Source organism: Rhinolophus hipposideros (genome assembly GCF_964194185.1).
Source record: "Rhinolophus hipposideros genome assembly, chromosome: 4".
NCBI lineage: Eukaryota > Metazoa > Chordata > Mammalia > Chiroptera > Rhinolophidae > Rhinolophus > Rhinolophus hipposideros.
In genome coordinates this window covers 37714883-37730583 of record NC_138050.1, presented here as the reverse complement: position 1 = coordinate 37730583, position 15701 = coordinate 37714883, and the positions used below count along the sequence as shown (strand labels likewise).

The window sequence follows — 15701 nt, the reverse complement described above, 5'->3', positions numbered from 1 at the left end:
TTAATTTTAAGCCTGTAGGGCCTAACTTGGTTTACTTTTCATGTCAACAAAAGGCCACCAAGTAGGAGTGAGACCCTGGTTGAGAACTAACCTGACAGAAGGAACAGACACCTTCTGCACACCAGTGGGACGCACCTAAAAGCCTCAGTCACTTGGACGACGGGCCTCTAGGTGTACCCTGTCAGGCGACCTGGAGGGCAGGCATTAAGTCAATAAATTCCACAATCTTTGCAGGCTGAAATGCCTAATACAGCTTCTATTTCCCTGTGATTAACATCTTGTAGATAGTATTGATAAACAGAAAGGCTGAGAGCAACTGACATACTGTGTTCAAATTCACTCAAGCACATGTTTACAATTCCGTTAAAGCTGCTTCACAGAGGCCGGCGGGGGCACGTCCATGAGTCTGTTTGCACAAAAAATATTCTTTCAGTTCTTCCCACCTTCCGCAGGCTATTAGAGTACTTAGGCATCTAAGGCTCATTTATTCACTCATTTATAAATGTCTCAACATTGCTTAATTTATTCCAGATTCAAGTCTTCCTGAAGCGTCGCTCTTCTGAGCCACATGGCAGGCAGACAGCCCATGTTAGGAGTACACATATCTTACTTCTGTGTAATTACTTTATGGTTTCAAAGCACTTTTTGTCTATTATTTCACGAGGTCCGTGGCCTTTAAAAAAAGGTAATTACGAACATTCAAATTCACTAATGCAGGTAGGGATGTCCTTATTGAGCAGGCCAAAGAGGAAAACAATCTGCTGTCCTCCTGTGAGTTAGTTAATAACTGAACTAAAAACAATTATGGCAATAAAGTGGAAATAAAGACATGGCAAAGTTTACTTCCATGACTCTTTTCAGTGTATGACAAAAGCAGCATTATTGATCACTAGATTTAGGACTGAAGTGGGGGTGAAAAGTAAAGTGACATAAATGTGTAACAACCTCATATTTGCACTGAATAAAAGAATATATAGAATTTTCTAATGTGAATTATCTGCGCTTAACCATGTTCATGTATTTATATCCATACCTTGTCTCAGAAAGAAATTAAGGAAGTTTAAATAAAATCACCACATAAACACTTTCTAGAAAACTATATTGCCAGGAACTTATATAAAAGCTCAACATTTTATTTTAAAGGATGAGGAAAGTACTTTTTCTCTATCTCCACGGCTCTGCTCAAAGATAGCTATGGAAAGGAAAAAAAGCCAAGTGTTTGTTTTTTAAAAATATTTTAAATAACTCACTTCTTCTAACTATTTAGAGGTTATTTCTGTTGACCGGATTGTCAAACACTGAACAATAGAGTGTTAAAAAGTAAATGTTCTTGCTTTCTTAATATTTTACTGAACGAGTGGTGAGTAATCAGAAATTCTCAATGTCCCCCCTTTTTTTTTGAGTATGTTCAGACGTAACACTAAATCAGCACACACACAAAAGCTTTAATTAGGCTGGATTCACCCACCTATTTGAGCACATTCCCACTTTTCTTATTAAAAGGTTTCATTCCAAGAGACACAAAGGATATAAGATGTTATTTTTCTAAAAAATCTTGGCATTTACAAATGACAAAGTGTTGTCACTCATTTAAGGCTCTGTGTGATTTCAGGAACTCATAAATGCTTATTGCTGTCTTGTCACTCTTCTTTATTTTCCACTATTAGGAAAATGAGATGCCCCCAAGACCAAAAACTGATCTAAAAAATTGTGTCTAAATTGTCATTCTTTTTAGGGCCACTTGGATAGAAAGAAATGATGTGACCAGGCAAAGGTTTGCTTCTCCAGCAGATAATTTAATTAAAGGTTTACAACAACTAAAAAGCAGTACTTTCAAGAACTGCAGAGACCTGGTAATTTTATCCTTCCTTTCCCTTACCCTAAAATAGATGAAAATCTTCTTTTAGATATAAAACCATGGGAAATAGACAAGCTTATATCTATTTTACATTTAAAATTTTCCACTATTGTAAACTTAGGCTGCATAGCAAATGAGAACTTAACCTGTTGTTTCTGTAGAAATAGGAATCAGAAAATGGTAAAAATTGTAAAAAGTTGTCACAGATATTTTTACATAAATGGAATAGTTATTGATATCATTCCTACTCCTTCCCAACTACTACAAGAGAAAATGGTGACAATCCAAGATAAAAAAAATTAATTTTTTCAACTTTATTTAATATGAAATGAACTGATGTCTACATCCAAGTCACATTAGAACACACTTTCCAGTTTCACTACCCTGATCCAGGCCATTACTTTCACTCTTAGCTTCTATCTAGAACTCCTGGTGTCCAATTCTCTCCTCTCTCAGAGAATCTATCCATCAGCCCTACCTGGCTCATCAAACTTCCTGTTACAGTTTTAAACTTTATGTCTCTCCCTCACAAACTTCATTGAGCTATACTGTTTAGAAAATCAAGTTTACACACCTCTGCATGGTTTTCAAGGCTCTCTAGATGGCATCCAACTTAATTTTTCAGCTTCCCCTCTATACCTGTCAAATTAAACTTGGTGCTCACCCCGCCCCCCCACCCCCAGCCTGACATGCTCTCCCATCCTCTCAGTGTCAAATTTTACTCATTCTTCAAGGCCTAGCCCAAATGCTACCTCCTCCAAGCAGTCCTCCCAGATGCCTCTCCACAATTTTATCAATGGCTAATTTTTATTGAGTGCTTACTATGTGCAAGACCCGTCTAAGCACTTAATGCATATTAATTCATTTACTCCTCATACAGATCCTAAAACCTGGATTAGCAATATCATCCCTAAGATATACAAATGAGGAAATAAGCAGAGAAATAACTACGTTTTCTTAAAAATGAGCTTTCTTTACATTCAAATGCCATAGGGGGAGAGAGAACTAAGACTTTCACAAATGAGCAAGATAGATTCAATCCTTAAAAAACAAACACATAATATATATACATATATATGTATATATATGTGTGTGTATATATATATATAAACACATATATATATATAAAATAAACATTTAAAATATTAAAGAAAACCATATACATGCTTCATTACTTCAGTCACTTGAACTCCCCCATACCTGGTTTTCTAGAGGCTTCTAACTGGCAACTAGTATATGACTTCTCCTTCAAGATATGTGAGTGGTGGTGTGAAAACTATGAGGTTTATTTTTAAAAACACATTCCCCACCAGGCAAAAATGCCATCATCAGAAACTACAACTACAATGGAAATACAATGACACTTATACCTTCATTTTCTCTAAGCAAACAACAGACAAACGTGTTAAGGAGGAAACAGGAAATTTTTATTGGAAACAGCGTTAGTGATTAGTTGTATTAGATGAATGAGGTCCAGGAGACTCTTTCGTGTATGACTGGGAACTATTAGGCCATATTTGCACATTTCCTGGCATGATGGGATGACCCTATCTTCCCTTTACCCCTCAACAGTAAGTTAGACAGAAATTCCCCAACCCAGTCATCTTTCTGTTGAACTCTGCTCTTAGCAGACTGAACAACCGTAATTGGGTGGAAACAGGATGTGATTACTTCCATCTTCTGTTAGCTGTCTTCACATGAGCACTTTCAGGCTCCTGCCTTCTTTAACAACATGCTACCAAAATCAGGACTCAAGGCAAATGTTACCTGGAATTTATCCCTTATAGTCTAAGGAACTGGAGGACTAATTCAGACTAAGAACTATTACTTGAATCCTTTTCTCTAAACACACACAACTGCCAGAGACTGGTTATCAGAAGTTACCTAATGTAAAATGAATTCTAGTTGGGCCAAGTCAGAGAGCACTACATATTAATATTTATTAAACCCTAATGTTATCTAATCACAGAAAGGTTTTCACTGGCAACTAGCTGCATTACTATCCCTATGTGTCTAAAATAATTCTAGACATCTGCTATGCATATTCTGAAAGAAACCAGTTCCGAAGCTTCTGAAAGACCTGTCGATACTAATTCAGTTTCTATGGCCATCTGGCCCAACAGTGGCTGACCCAAATTCATTTTTAGGTATATTCTAGTATAGTCATACATTTAAGTGAAGGCAATCATCCTGCATTTTCCCCTTCACTCAATATTTATTTATTGAACTAAGTGTGCTGCCAGCTATACTCAGGGACAATCACCCAGGTTCCTGCCCGGAAGCAGGAAGCCAAATGGAAAGGTAATTCACAGTTGAGTACATAGTGTCTGATGATCCCCTACTTAGGGTGAATTGGTTTCCTAAGGGCTATTCTAAGGCCCACATGTTTGCTAAGTCCCAAGTGACCCTATACAGGCAGCACCAATGAATCCTTACTTCCTAGGTGAAAGCGAAAGTCCTAACAACATCCTCTTATGCCCTAGCCCCTTATGACACCAGTCTCCCTTGGGCTAACGGATCCAGCCATATTGGCCTCTTCTCACCCACCCTAGTCCCCTTTTCCTGCTTTATTTTTTCTTCTCCCAAAACATTCATTATGTTTACTTTCTGTCTTTCCCCTCTGCAAGCTCCAAAAGTTGGGCAAGTGTCTTTGTCTGTTTTACTCTCTGATATACCCCATGAATTTACAACAGTGCGGGGCACATAGTAGTTGTTCAATAAGTAAATATTACATAAGTAAATACACCACAATATGATTTTCGTTCCCGTGAAATAGTCTTAATTTTTCTGCCCGGAGTCCAAAATAAGAAATACATTTACACTGTAACTGGGTACATGTATGTATGCACGTATTATGTACGTACGCACATATTATATGGAATCATTCATGTACACAAACACATGAGCATGGGTAAGTGTATGTAAAAGTGCAACAAGTTTCACCAAGTAACAGTTACAATAAGTGATGCAGCCTTACATTTTTTTAATCCTATTTTCAAAAGGCTATGTTACCTACCAAAGCGATCAGTTTGGAATACATTATTCCATGCAATTATTCCATGTCTTTTTCTTAAAAAGACAGAAAGAAAAGAAGGGAAGGGAAGGAAACGAAGGAAGGAAGGAAAGTAAATTAAGGACTGTAGAACAGAGGAGAATGTGATATACTATGGGAAAGACGTATGAAATCAGAGGTGGGGGGGAGAGAGTGAGGGGGCTGCTTGAGCACACGTTTATGCTCCACCTTTATTTAAGGAGGGATTATGATCTCCTATGTAAGACTGGATGGCAGGAGAGGAGATTCGGAGTAAAGGAGACAGAATGAGGTACCGCGTTTCCCTGAAAATAAGATCTAATGGAAAAATAAGCCCTAGCATGATTTTTCAGGATAACATCCTCTGAACATAAGCCCTAATGCGTCCTTTTAGCAAAACTTAATATAAGATCCGGTCTTATTTATGGGAAACATGGTAAGTGGAGAGTTGGGGAAGCACAGATATTTGTGAAGGAATGGTAAGTAGTCTGGATTTACTGTAACACAGAACAAGGGAAGGAGAGGCAGGAAGTGGAAAATAGATATCCCACAGAGCAGATATATAAGCATCCCCTTCGACTGGGTACCCAATGAGCAACCAGCACTATTTCCTCAGATGCAAAAAGGGGGCAAAGTATTATCTGTAACAGATCAGGGAATCTGGTCCAGGAAAGAATCCATTATTCAGTGAAGTAGCCTTAAGAAAATAATCTCTCTGGACCAGTTTCTCATCTGTAAAACCTGGGATTGCTGTAGGCTTTGTAAACTCCCTAGAGGTCTCTGTCCCGAGATTTCCTTTATATCTAGTTTCCTCTTTCCCAAAGACAAGCTTTACAATATGTTCCATTTCTACTGTTAATTTCCCAGATTTATCATCAATTATATGGAAACATTCTTCTTACCTCAAAAAATTGGATCAATTGAGTCCCAATTTTATAAATTTACTGAAATTTATTGCTAAAACTTGCTTTTTAAAGGATGAATTTCTTGATTTGTCCAATGAAGCCTATATTCATATTATAGAGAACTCAAAACACTAAATGTTTCTACTTATGTGTGTGTCTATAGCCCTCAAACTAAAATCAATCTTTATAGGAAGAAAACACTTCAAACTATAGAAGTTTTGGTTTAAGTTGGCTTACTCATCTTTTATGTTTGTATTTCAGTTATAGCAGAAGCCTGGCTTCTGCAGAATCAGTGAACTGAGCACTAAACTGCATCTTGGAGTTTTTCATCTTTTCTCTTTACAAGTAAGGAAGCTGGTTTAGTGTTTAGATAATTTGCTTAAGGGTCCGGAGCTCCCCCCTCTCACTCCCAAGTTAGAGCACTTTCTTCACACTTTAGTCGTACCAATAGAGCACCCTCACTTTTAAATCACAGACTGTTTATCAGTACGAGTAAGAACAGGAAGTTTGAGGGGAGTTTTCTTTTTTTCCTCCTGCTTGAGGTTTGGAGGAAGATATGTTGCTTTCTAGTAAAGAACATGCCTAGAAATAACAAAAAGGGGGAAAAAAGGACCCACTTTCCCCAATGATGTGATGACAACTTAATAAATGGTTTTGTTTTGAAAGAAGGAAACCCTGGGAGGCTCACCCGGCAAGCTTATACCTGGGACATGAAATGACACTTCAGCAATGCAGAAATTAAACCAATTGAAATCAATTGAAATCCCCTTTGGGAATCACTTAGTTCAAGCATTTGCAAACTACTGTGTTTCACACAAAAACAAAACACAGAACAAAACAAAAAAGGCAAACAGCTCACATAAAAAAATATGTGCTCTTCCCTGGCAAACGTAAACAGCTCTGTATTAATTTGAGCCCATGTATTACATGATTGTATCAGGCGCTTCAGACTTGGGCTGATTCAATTATTTCCAGGAACAGAAAGTATCTCCCAACTAATCAAAAATTGGCACTTATTACCCAGTACCCACAAAGAAGTTCAACTGAAATGAAAATAAACTATTAAGGAAATGGATACTGCATCATCACATCTTTCTATTTCATTTCAATTTGAGGTGGGATTAAAAAAAACCCCAAAACCTTTGGTTTACACACACACACACACACACACACACACACACACACACGCACACATACACTCACTCACACACAGAGTTTTTAGTATTCTATAGTATTTAGTATTCTATATCAAATATTTATGCATTTAAAACCATACAATGCTAAGAAAAATTATTTGAAATAGCTTTTAAAATATCACATCCTTTAAAGATGATAACTGCATAGATATTAAAACAATTTCAGAAAAGAAAACAATCTAAGTATTATAACATACTTTTCAGGGCCCTTATTATTTGGAGCCTCATTTTTTGGTAAAGTGAAGCAGATGTTTTAAGATTATATAATCCACTTCCTTTTTAATTTATTATTCAAGGCAAAATATCTGGTTATAAACCTAAAGTAACTCCCTCCCACCTCCCACCACTGCTACCATCTCCAACATTAAAGGATGGCAGGCAGATCAGTTCTTTCTTTTACACATGTTAGCAAAGCTTACTTTACTAAGGCCCATCCCCCTTCCCCCAGTCATTGGCTTTTGCCCTTATATCTACAGTGCTATAGTACAGGAAATGTAAAATAATGCACGTTATAGTGCTACAAAACTCTTAAATTAGAAATAAAGGGAATAATGAGGAATTCTGAAGAAACTGCTCACTCATATTTTAGCCCATTCTGACAAAAAAAAAAAAAAAAAAGAGAAAAAAAAAGAAAAGAAAATCAAGAATCAAGTGAAAAATCAAATTGCCTTATTAAAGACCAGTAAAAATAAACACATGGCAGAAAGTGGTCAACATAAGCCACCTCTAGCCATTCCTATATCTAACTTCAAATAGGAAACACTATTCAATTTGACTTTCTTAGTTTTGTGCCAAAAAATATAAGAAAAAATAAGGATTACTGTCTTCTAAGTTAGCTAAAGAATTATTTTCATCAAAATTACTTGGGGGCCCCCAACACGTACCATCTAATGGTGAAAATCTGATTCAGGTGCACCTATGTAGTATAGGAATGTTTCTGGTCAAATAACCAATATATTTTCTCTTACAAACACATTAAGATCCTCATTTTGTTGCTGTCACCATTTGGTTACACACGTGGGCAGGAAGGGGTCAGAAGTTCCATTCAACTCATATATGGCCTTGGACTAGTCACTGAACTTCCCCCCATCTCAGTAGGGAAGAGGCAATGTTTTTCCAGGCTGCGTTTGCAAAGTTCTGGAATTTCCCATGAAATGACTTTTATAAATGTACAGGAGTATGCAAGATCCCTCTTCCGGGCTATACAGTTTCAAAAGGACAATCGTGCGGAGATGGTCCCTTATGAGTTTATGGTTTCTCCAGACTCAGGCGGTGAAAATGATTTCAGAATTTTGGCATCTTCTATCGACTTTGTCACCTGAATGTGACAAAAGGCACAATATGGCTGTTGTACAACCCTGTGTATGGGCCACAGGCCTTTTCACCTTCAAGGTCCCTTCCTCAAAGTGCTGCGGTGCAAGAAATGTTACAACCTCAGGGTGTGGAAAACTTTTGTCCCTCAGACATCCTCTAGAGACGGCAGCAAGGAGAAGGAAGGCGCCTTTCTGACAAGTCAGGAAGCAGCCTCCAGTCCTCTCCACAGGACACTCAAAGGTGGGGCAGGGAAGAGAACAAAATGTGGATGGGAGGTGTCAAAGGCATCTGAGGACTCCTGCTTCACTGACCTCAGCCTTCTGTTAGCTTTCACGTTTTTCTCCTGGGGGCGGGAGGAGGTAAGAAATGAAAAGGCCACCAAGTAGAGGCATGTGTGAATGACAAAAGAGCATACTTTCCACGGTGAAATTCAGTCTATTAGCTGAATAAAAAACAAGTATGAATTATTAAGAAAAATTGATTCCTCTATGTTTCGGCTTGACTTTAGTTAAGTACAATATTTTACCTTTTGGTGCCCAAGAATGTTATTTCTGAATAGGTAAGCATTTTCAAGACACCATTCAAATGCTTTCCGTGACACCTTTTCCCTTAGACATATTATTTTAAAATACTTTCACTGAAGAAAGCATTATTCACTACAGTCAATAGAGTCTAGAATACAGTATCACAGACCCATTGACTACATGTTAAGAACAGAAGCTCACGTCTCCATTCACGAGGCTCCAAGGAAGGGACACAAAAACCACGACTTTTCCAGTCCCGCACCCTAGCATTATAGATCCCTATGAGCACAAGTCCTTTAGCAAACTGCACAGTTACTGCACGGCTCACTATCAAGGCCAAATGCCAGACACTGCTTCCTAGATGGTATCAACTCTTGACAAATACATCTCCATGAGTTGAACTCTACAGCCACCCATACCTGGTTGAAATTCTGGCTCTGCTGTATACAGTGAACGAACTTGGTCTAAGTATTTAAACCCTCAAGCTTCAGATTCCTCATCTGTAAAATGGGATAATTATATCTACTTTGTGGCATTGCTGTGAAAAAAACCTCAATGTGATAATGAAAGCAATGTACATGATGAGTTTTACTTCTATAATATCAGTACTATTGTATCAAAAGAATGAGAATTTTTTAATGAAAATTAAAAAGGAGTATCCCTACTAGAGAAACTATTTCTTGTGAGAAAGTATAAAAATACATAGGCTAAATGTGCAAGGGTTTCTTCTTCCTGTCCATCATGAATTACAAGGGCAAGGAAGGATAGTGAGAAAATTGTTACGACAGAGTACACCTAATTAATGAAGCCCCAGCAGGACTACTCCCTCTCCTTATCATTGATCATGATAATCCTTAACAATAACACAGGGTCCCCCAAAGAAAAGTGCAGACAGGACGAACCCTTCTCAGCTGGGAATCTTACTCCTTTTACATTAATTAGATTTCTGACTAATTTGAAGCTGAAAGAAAACACTAAGGACTGCGCTCATTCCAGCAATTAGTGCCCAGAAAACATATCTGAACCTTACAGCGCCATCTTTTTTATAAGAGGAGTTACCCTCATGTCTTCGAATTCTTCCATTTGCGATGGTGACAGAGTCCGCTATAAATACAGCTGTGAAAGTCTTCTCCAGAAAAGCATTTTCCTCCTAATTCCATGGTCATGGAAAAGACAAACTTCAGACTGAGCTTTTCAAGACAGAGTGTTTGGCTGTTTACACTTTATGGTTGGACATTAGTTCACTTCCACCCACCACAGTGAGGAAAACCTTTTATGTCTTGAATGCTGTACATAGATTATTCCTTTGCATTGTAGCCCCACTGCTCCAAAGCAAGTACCTTTGGAGCAGGTACTCCAAAGTAAAGGGGTAAATAAAAGGGGTAAATAAATCCTGCTAAAATGAGCACTCAGAGAAACACAGATGATTGACTAAGTTTAGAAATTAAAGTTTCTCTCCTCCACTGTATCCTAACCTCAAACATCAGTGTATGTAAACATTAAAAATGAAAATCACCTTTCTACCCAGGTCAGCTTTATAATTTTAAGAACAGGCTTGGCATGATGGCACCTTGATGCCAGTTCCACCATGGGGCCAAATTTTGCTATCATGTTCTAAAGCACCAAGAATTCGGTCTTAAGTGATTTGGGCAATATCCAGGGAGGAAGGGGAAACATCTGAAGTTATTTTTACTCTTGCAAGTCTTCAGGCTGTACAGGGTGAATACTAGGGTGGGTCAAGTATTGTCTGGAGCAGTTCAGGGTCTTTTTTCTTTTTCTTTTTTTTTTTTTTTTCCCTCTCTGCATGGCCTCATTTCCGTCTTCCGGTTGCTAGGAAGGAGAGTTAAGCATGGGAAACTCGTGTTTACAATACTGGACCATCCTGTCCAGCACAAGGCTCTCTTAAAAAAAAGTACGATTCACTTCACCCACTGGATTTTCAATGTCCCATTCTTCTGGACCAAATCACTCTTCTCTGGATATTTTCAAATTGCATATTTACCTGCCTAAGTCACAAAAATAACACTTTCATTTGAACATTGCATTGCATCATGCTTAAACTCTCCATGGGACACCAAGGGAAATCCAAGTACTTCATTTTGATTTTGAAACCACCTCTTGGAATCCCACCAGGCCTCTGATTGGAGGCATCTCACTGAGACCTGCCATCGCCTCTTTAAGCCCCATACTAGTTTTATAGGGTAAGAGTTTAAGTACTATGCATATTTTTTACTCACTTCACAGTAATAACTTGTTTAATTGTAACATGCTTTTCTATTAATCTGGTATCTTTTCCAGAAGCAACCAAGCTTGGCTTGGTCTTTGCTCTTTGAAATGCAATATAGAACGAAACAAAATAATAAACAAAGAAAGGCTTTAGGTTAAAGTGCAATAGGGCCTCTCATCTTCACTACACAACTACAGGAAAATCCTTTGCCTGGTCCAGTGTATTAAAACTTGGCACACTGCCTACAATTAGTCACAGTTAACTGCTTAACTGTTCAACCTTTTTACTCTTTCAGGAGTAAGTGGTGTTTCTTATAAGATCTACCATTGGGAATTTAAGACACAATGGTAGTCACCAAAACCATTTTTCCCATTCACTCTAGGGAAAGATTTAAGTTGGGAGATACTTATTCTGATTCTGCGTAGTTGGGAAACCAAGTCAGGCCCCGTTCTTGAGCTTCAGCTTATTTTGTGTCAGGTGTCACTCAGCTTGAATTAAAATAAAATCCGTTTTTGTCAAAAGCAAACTTTTAAAAGCAGCTGGGAGAGAAAGTCAGTCTGCTGTGCTTCATTTTAAACTCTGAACAGTAGTGCTAATGAAAAAAATATGCACCCAGGTTTGGGCCATGCTGTAAATCTGGCATGCCACAATAAAAGTTAATACAAGCAATCGCCAACATTTTCTCAGAAAATGTCTCGAAATAACTTCTGAACTCACATCTGCTAACTATTTGACACTCATTCCCCAGGATTTTAGTTCTTCTATTAGAGGGTCTGTTGACTTACAGGGCACCCCTCTGACCATCTGCTGCAGTCTGGAAGCCAAGATGGCACTGGGTGCCTCCATTAATTCCACACTTATGGTCTGCAAATTATCTCTGCGGAGGACCAGCCTGCAGTCCAGATGGATGCTGAATTAGTCAACCTCTTGGAGCTGCTGATAGATTTACATTCAGAGTTCTGCTGGCCTATTATTTTCCCTCATCCTTTCAGCAAACAGTTTGGAAAAAAATGTAATTTGAGACTCAGTATTCTGCTGTTTCCAGAACTATGATTTTTTTCAACCCAAATGCGTCATAGATGCCACCCTCATGAATCTTTCTGTAGTGGATAGCTGTGCCTAGGCTGCATTCCTCAACCTCATCAACAATGGCTGATACAGCCTTCAAATCCTGAGAATGAACCCATTTGCTAACCATCGGGTGTAGAAAAACATTGGGTGTAGAAAAACTCACTCAAACCTAGCGTGAGGCAAGGTTTTCTTCTGCCCAGTTCAGACTGACTATATGCAGGGAGTTTCCTTCTACAATAACTAGCATAAATTGGGTATCTGTAAAACATTAGCACCAGACACTGTGCTAAGCACTCGTATTAGCTCGTGTGACTCCCACAACCGCTTCGCGCAGTAAATGCAATTATTATCCCCACGTTTCAGACGAAGGAGGTAGTCCCTGTCACTTCCTAGATTCATCCAACTACCAGGCTGCAGACCCAGGATTCCAGGAGTTAGAGCGGACCCCGTAACCTGCCTCTCCCGGGGTCCCCTCTAACTCCCCTCGAAATAGGGGCTATGCGCTGGAAAGACGCGCGTTGACTCGGTCAATGACACGTGGCAGGGCCAGTTTGCTACAGCCGGGGGCGCAACTCCTTCGGTAGGATCAAAGGCTCGGCCCGTGACGTTGGAGGTGGGGACAAGGGCACAGAGTGGGGCAGAGTTCTAAAAGGCCGTCGCCTCACTCCGAAAAAAGTCGGGGCAGGCGGCGTGTTTCCTTCCTTTGCTGGCTCTGGGAGAGGCTCCGCGCCGGCGCCCCCTCGGGAGCTAGGGGCGTGGGCATCTCCACCGGACATTTCAGGAAACCGATTCAACGCCCCAGGACGAGAAGGCACACTGCAGCCTTTCTAGCAGACCCCCCTCACAAAGCATGGGACTAGCCAAATTGCTTCAAAGCTCTCCAGGGGCCGGCAGCCACCAGAGACTTTCCTACGTCTGCCTTATTGTCCAGTGTTTAAAATATTTGAACAAAAACAGTTTAAAATTAAAAGAATTTTTTTGGGATGAATTTACTTTCCGTTTTAAAAAAACAAAACATTTCCATGTGCCACCACGGTCTAAACGTCCTTAAATTATTAATAAACTTTCAGCGAATCAACGCTGATTTTGAACTTGTACGGTGAAGGGCAGCAAGTACCGAGCCCTGAAAGGTCTCCGAAGGCAAGATGCTAGAAAGGCTGTCACGCCACGTCCCTGGGAGCCAGAGGCCATCACTGCCTGGGATTTCCAGCGGGGACAGAAGATGCCTGGCCCTGAGACCCTGCCTGACCTGCGCCCCACGCCGGGTCCTGCACCCTCAGCCGGGCCCTACGGCCCCAACCGCAGCGGGAAGTTAACCTGGGCTTAACTTAATTAGTCGCGGTCGCCCCCAGCCCGCAGCCCATCCTGGAACGCACTGGACGCGCCAGCCCGAGGCCCCCAGGCAATGAGCAGCCAGGGGTCATTACCTGAGATTAAGGACCCCCACCCCATCCCCTCGTTTTTCCCACACTCCACCTCCTCCACTCCAAGAAACTCGGGCGACTCCGTCCCAAGCCTCCTCGGAAAGCGTTTCAAAAGCACAGAACGTCAGGCACCGACTTGATAAGGCGGGGTGACATTTCCTCCGCGGTGGGTCCCTTCCGCAGCTGGCTCCCGCGGCTGGCCTAACGGCAAGGCACAAGTCTAGCTTACGTGTTAGGATCATGGTGTCCGGCTTCTTTCTGCACATCAAGTGCGGCTGGGGGTGGCAGGCGCGCAGTAGGGAAATCAAGGCAGACGGAGGCAGCTGGGCTTCTGCGCCAGGACTCACGGCGGCACCCAAGACGCGCGCCCCGGAGGTCCTCAGCGCATCCTTGCTCGCCTCTTGGTGCCACTCGCCACGGCCCCAGAAAGAAACGGGGTTTTCCAGAAGTCGAAAAGGAAGAGCGTTCAAGGAGCGGGGCGAGAAGCCCGGAATCGGTTGCCCCTGTTGCGGAGAAGTTCGGCCATGGCCAGAATAGGAGCAAAGCGCTCTCGCACAGGCGGCTAGAGCGCACTGCCTCCCGCGCGACCTCCCAGCCTCGCCCTCCCGCAGGGCCCACCCCAAGGGGAGGGACGAGGCAGCTCAGCTTTGCCTACTCACCGCCTCCTGGGTAGCACGCCCCCGCCTCCAGCTGTTTTCAGGCCCCGCCCCCTCTCCCGGGCCAGCCCAGCCTCGGGCCCAAGCCCCGCCCACTTCACCGCCCCTGGTCTCCTTCCCGGGGCTGGGCTCGCCAGTCTCAGCTTCAGCTTCAGGCAGTCCTCTGGTCCCGCCCCTCTAGCCCCACCCCGCACCTCCTCTGCCGAGTCTGGAATGTTTTCATCTGGCCTGCACGTCTGCAGCAGGAAGCGCCTAAAGGTCTCCAACTGTTGGCGTCTGGGGCAAAGGCAAAGGCTGTACCCACGAGGCCTCTACTTGTTGGGGAGCTCTCGGCTGAACGCTGGGACACCGCGCCCTTTCCCTGTTTTTCTTGGTAGCTTTCAACACTTAAAAGTCTCTGTGATTCTCCCTTTCATGCTTGTAGCAACCGCATAAATTCGCGGGAATCGAGGAGAAGCAGGGAAGTACGGATGAAATCAGTCTTTCCTGATCTGTAAAATGCGGAGAAGAGTACCTGTCCCTTGGACATTCATTATTCATTGCTAAGGCCCGTAGGCATACAGAACAGAACGAATGCAAGTAATTAACCCTGCTGTAAAGAAGGATGTTTTTACTCAGCACGTGTTGAGTCTGTGTGCAATCGCAGCCAGTGTTTCTCAAAGTATGGCCCTTGGGCTACAACCGAACGCAGCTCCTGCAATTGGTAGGATCCGACCTCAGACTGCAGAATTAGAATCTCTGATGGTAATAATCTGCATTTTTATAAATTCTCAGGTGATTCTGATGCATTATAATTTTACAGCCCCAGATATAATTAGGAAGCCTAATCTTTGAAGATTATAATTGAATACAATCTCTAAGATCTTAAAAAATCCAGACCAGAGTTCCACGAAAATTTACTTTGGGGCTAACTGATGCTTTCTGCCCATTACTTCTGGGCAAAGAAAACTACTAAGGTAAAACCATTCATTCGACAAATACTATACTGAGCACATTTACTACTATGTGTCCCAAACTGTTTTAGGCTCTGGAGATACAGCAGTGAGAAAAATTGACGAACATCCTGTCCCTCCTGGAGTTTACTTCTTAGTGGGGAAGATGCACAATAAAGAAAAGAAATAAGTGAAATATATGTAGTGTCTTAGATGGAGCTGTATAAAGCAAGGGAGCTGGGGGCAGAGTCTATTTTTAGATTGATTTAAATTCAAATGGAAGAGTTTAGTCTCTCTCAGTTTAAAATGATTGATTTCATAGTCATATATTAGTTTACATTCAGAAAATTCTTTTTCACTCCAAGTTTTCAAAATTGAAATAAAAATACTACCTCTAATCACTGGCTCCCTAATGTAACCCAACCAGAACGGGGCTTTGGAGAGTGGTATTTCAGGAGGGCTCCTCTATTCGACAGATATTTCCAGGGCTTTTACCTACTTACAACTGCTGGGGACACAAAGGTAAGCAACGGCAGGCTCACCTCTGCCTACCCAGAATTAAC

General features: G+C 41.3%; 1 protein-coding gene across 6 annotated transcripts in view; it reads right to left on the bottom strand.

Annotated features, from left to right (window-relative positions):
* DLC1 (DLC1 Rho GTPase activating protein) overlaps nucleotides 1-15701 on the bottom strand; it is a 388497-nt gene that overhangs the window by 28969 nt on the left and 343827 nt on the right. Inside the window, exon 1 of one of the 6 annotated variants that reach the window (XM_081046335.1) lies at nucleotides 13780-14151. The exons of 4 other annotated variants lie outside the window; for them this stretch is intronic. In XM_081046335.1, the coding sequence (XP_080902461.1) occupies nucleotides 13780-13816 (37 nt within the window). In that variant the 5' untranslated portion in view covers nucleotides 13817-14151. Of the gene's footprint in view, nucleotides 1-13602; nucleotides 14152-15701 lie in introns of those variants that run through there. One more of the 6 variants, XM_081046333.1, reaches the window with a different exon arrangement.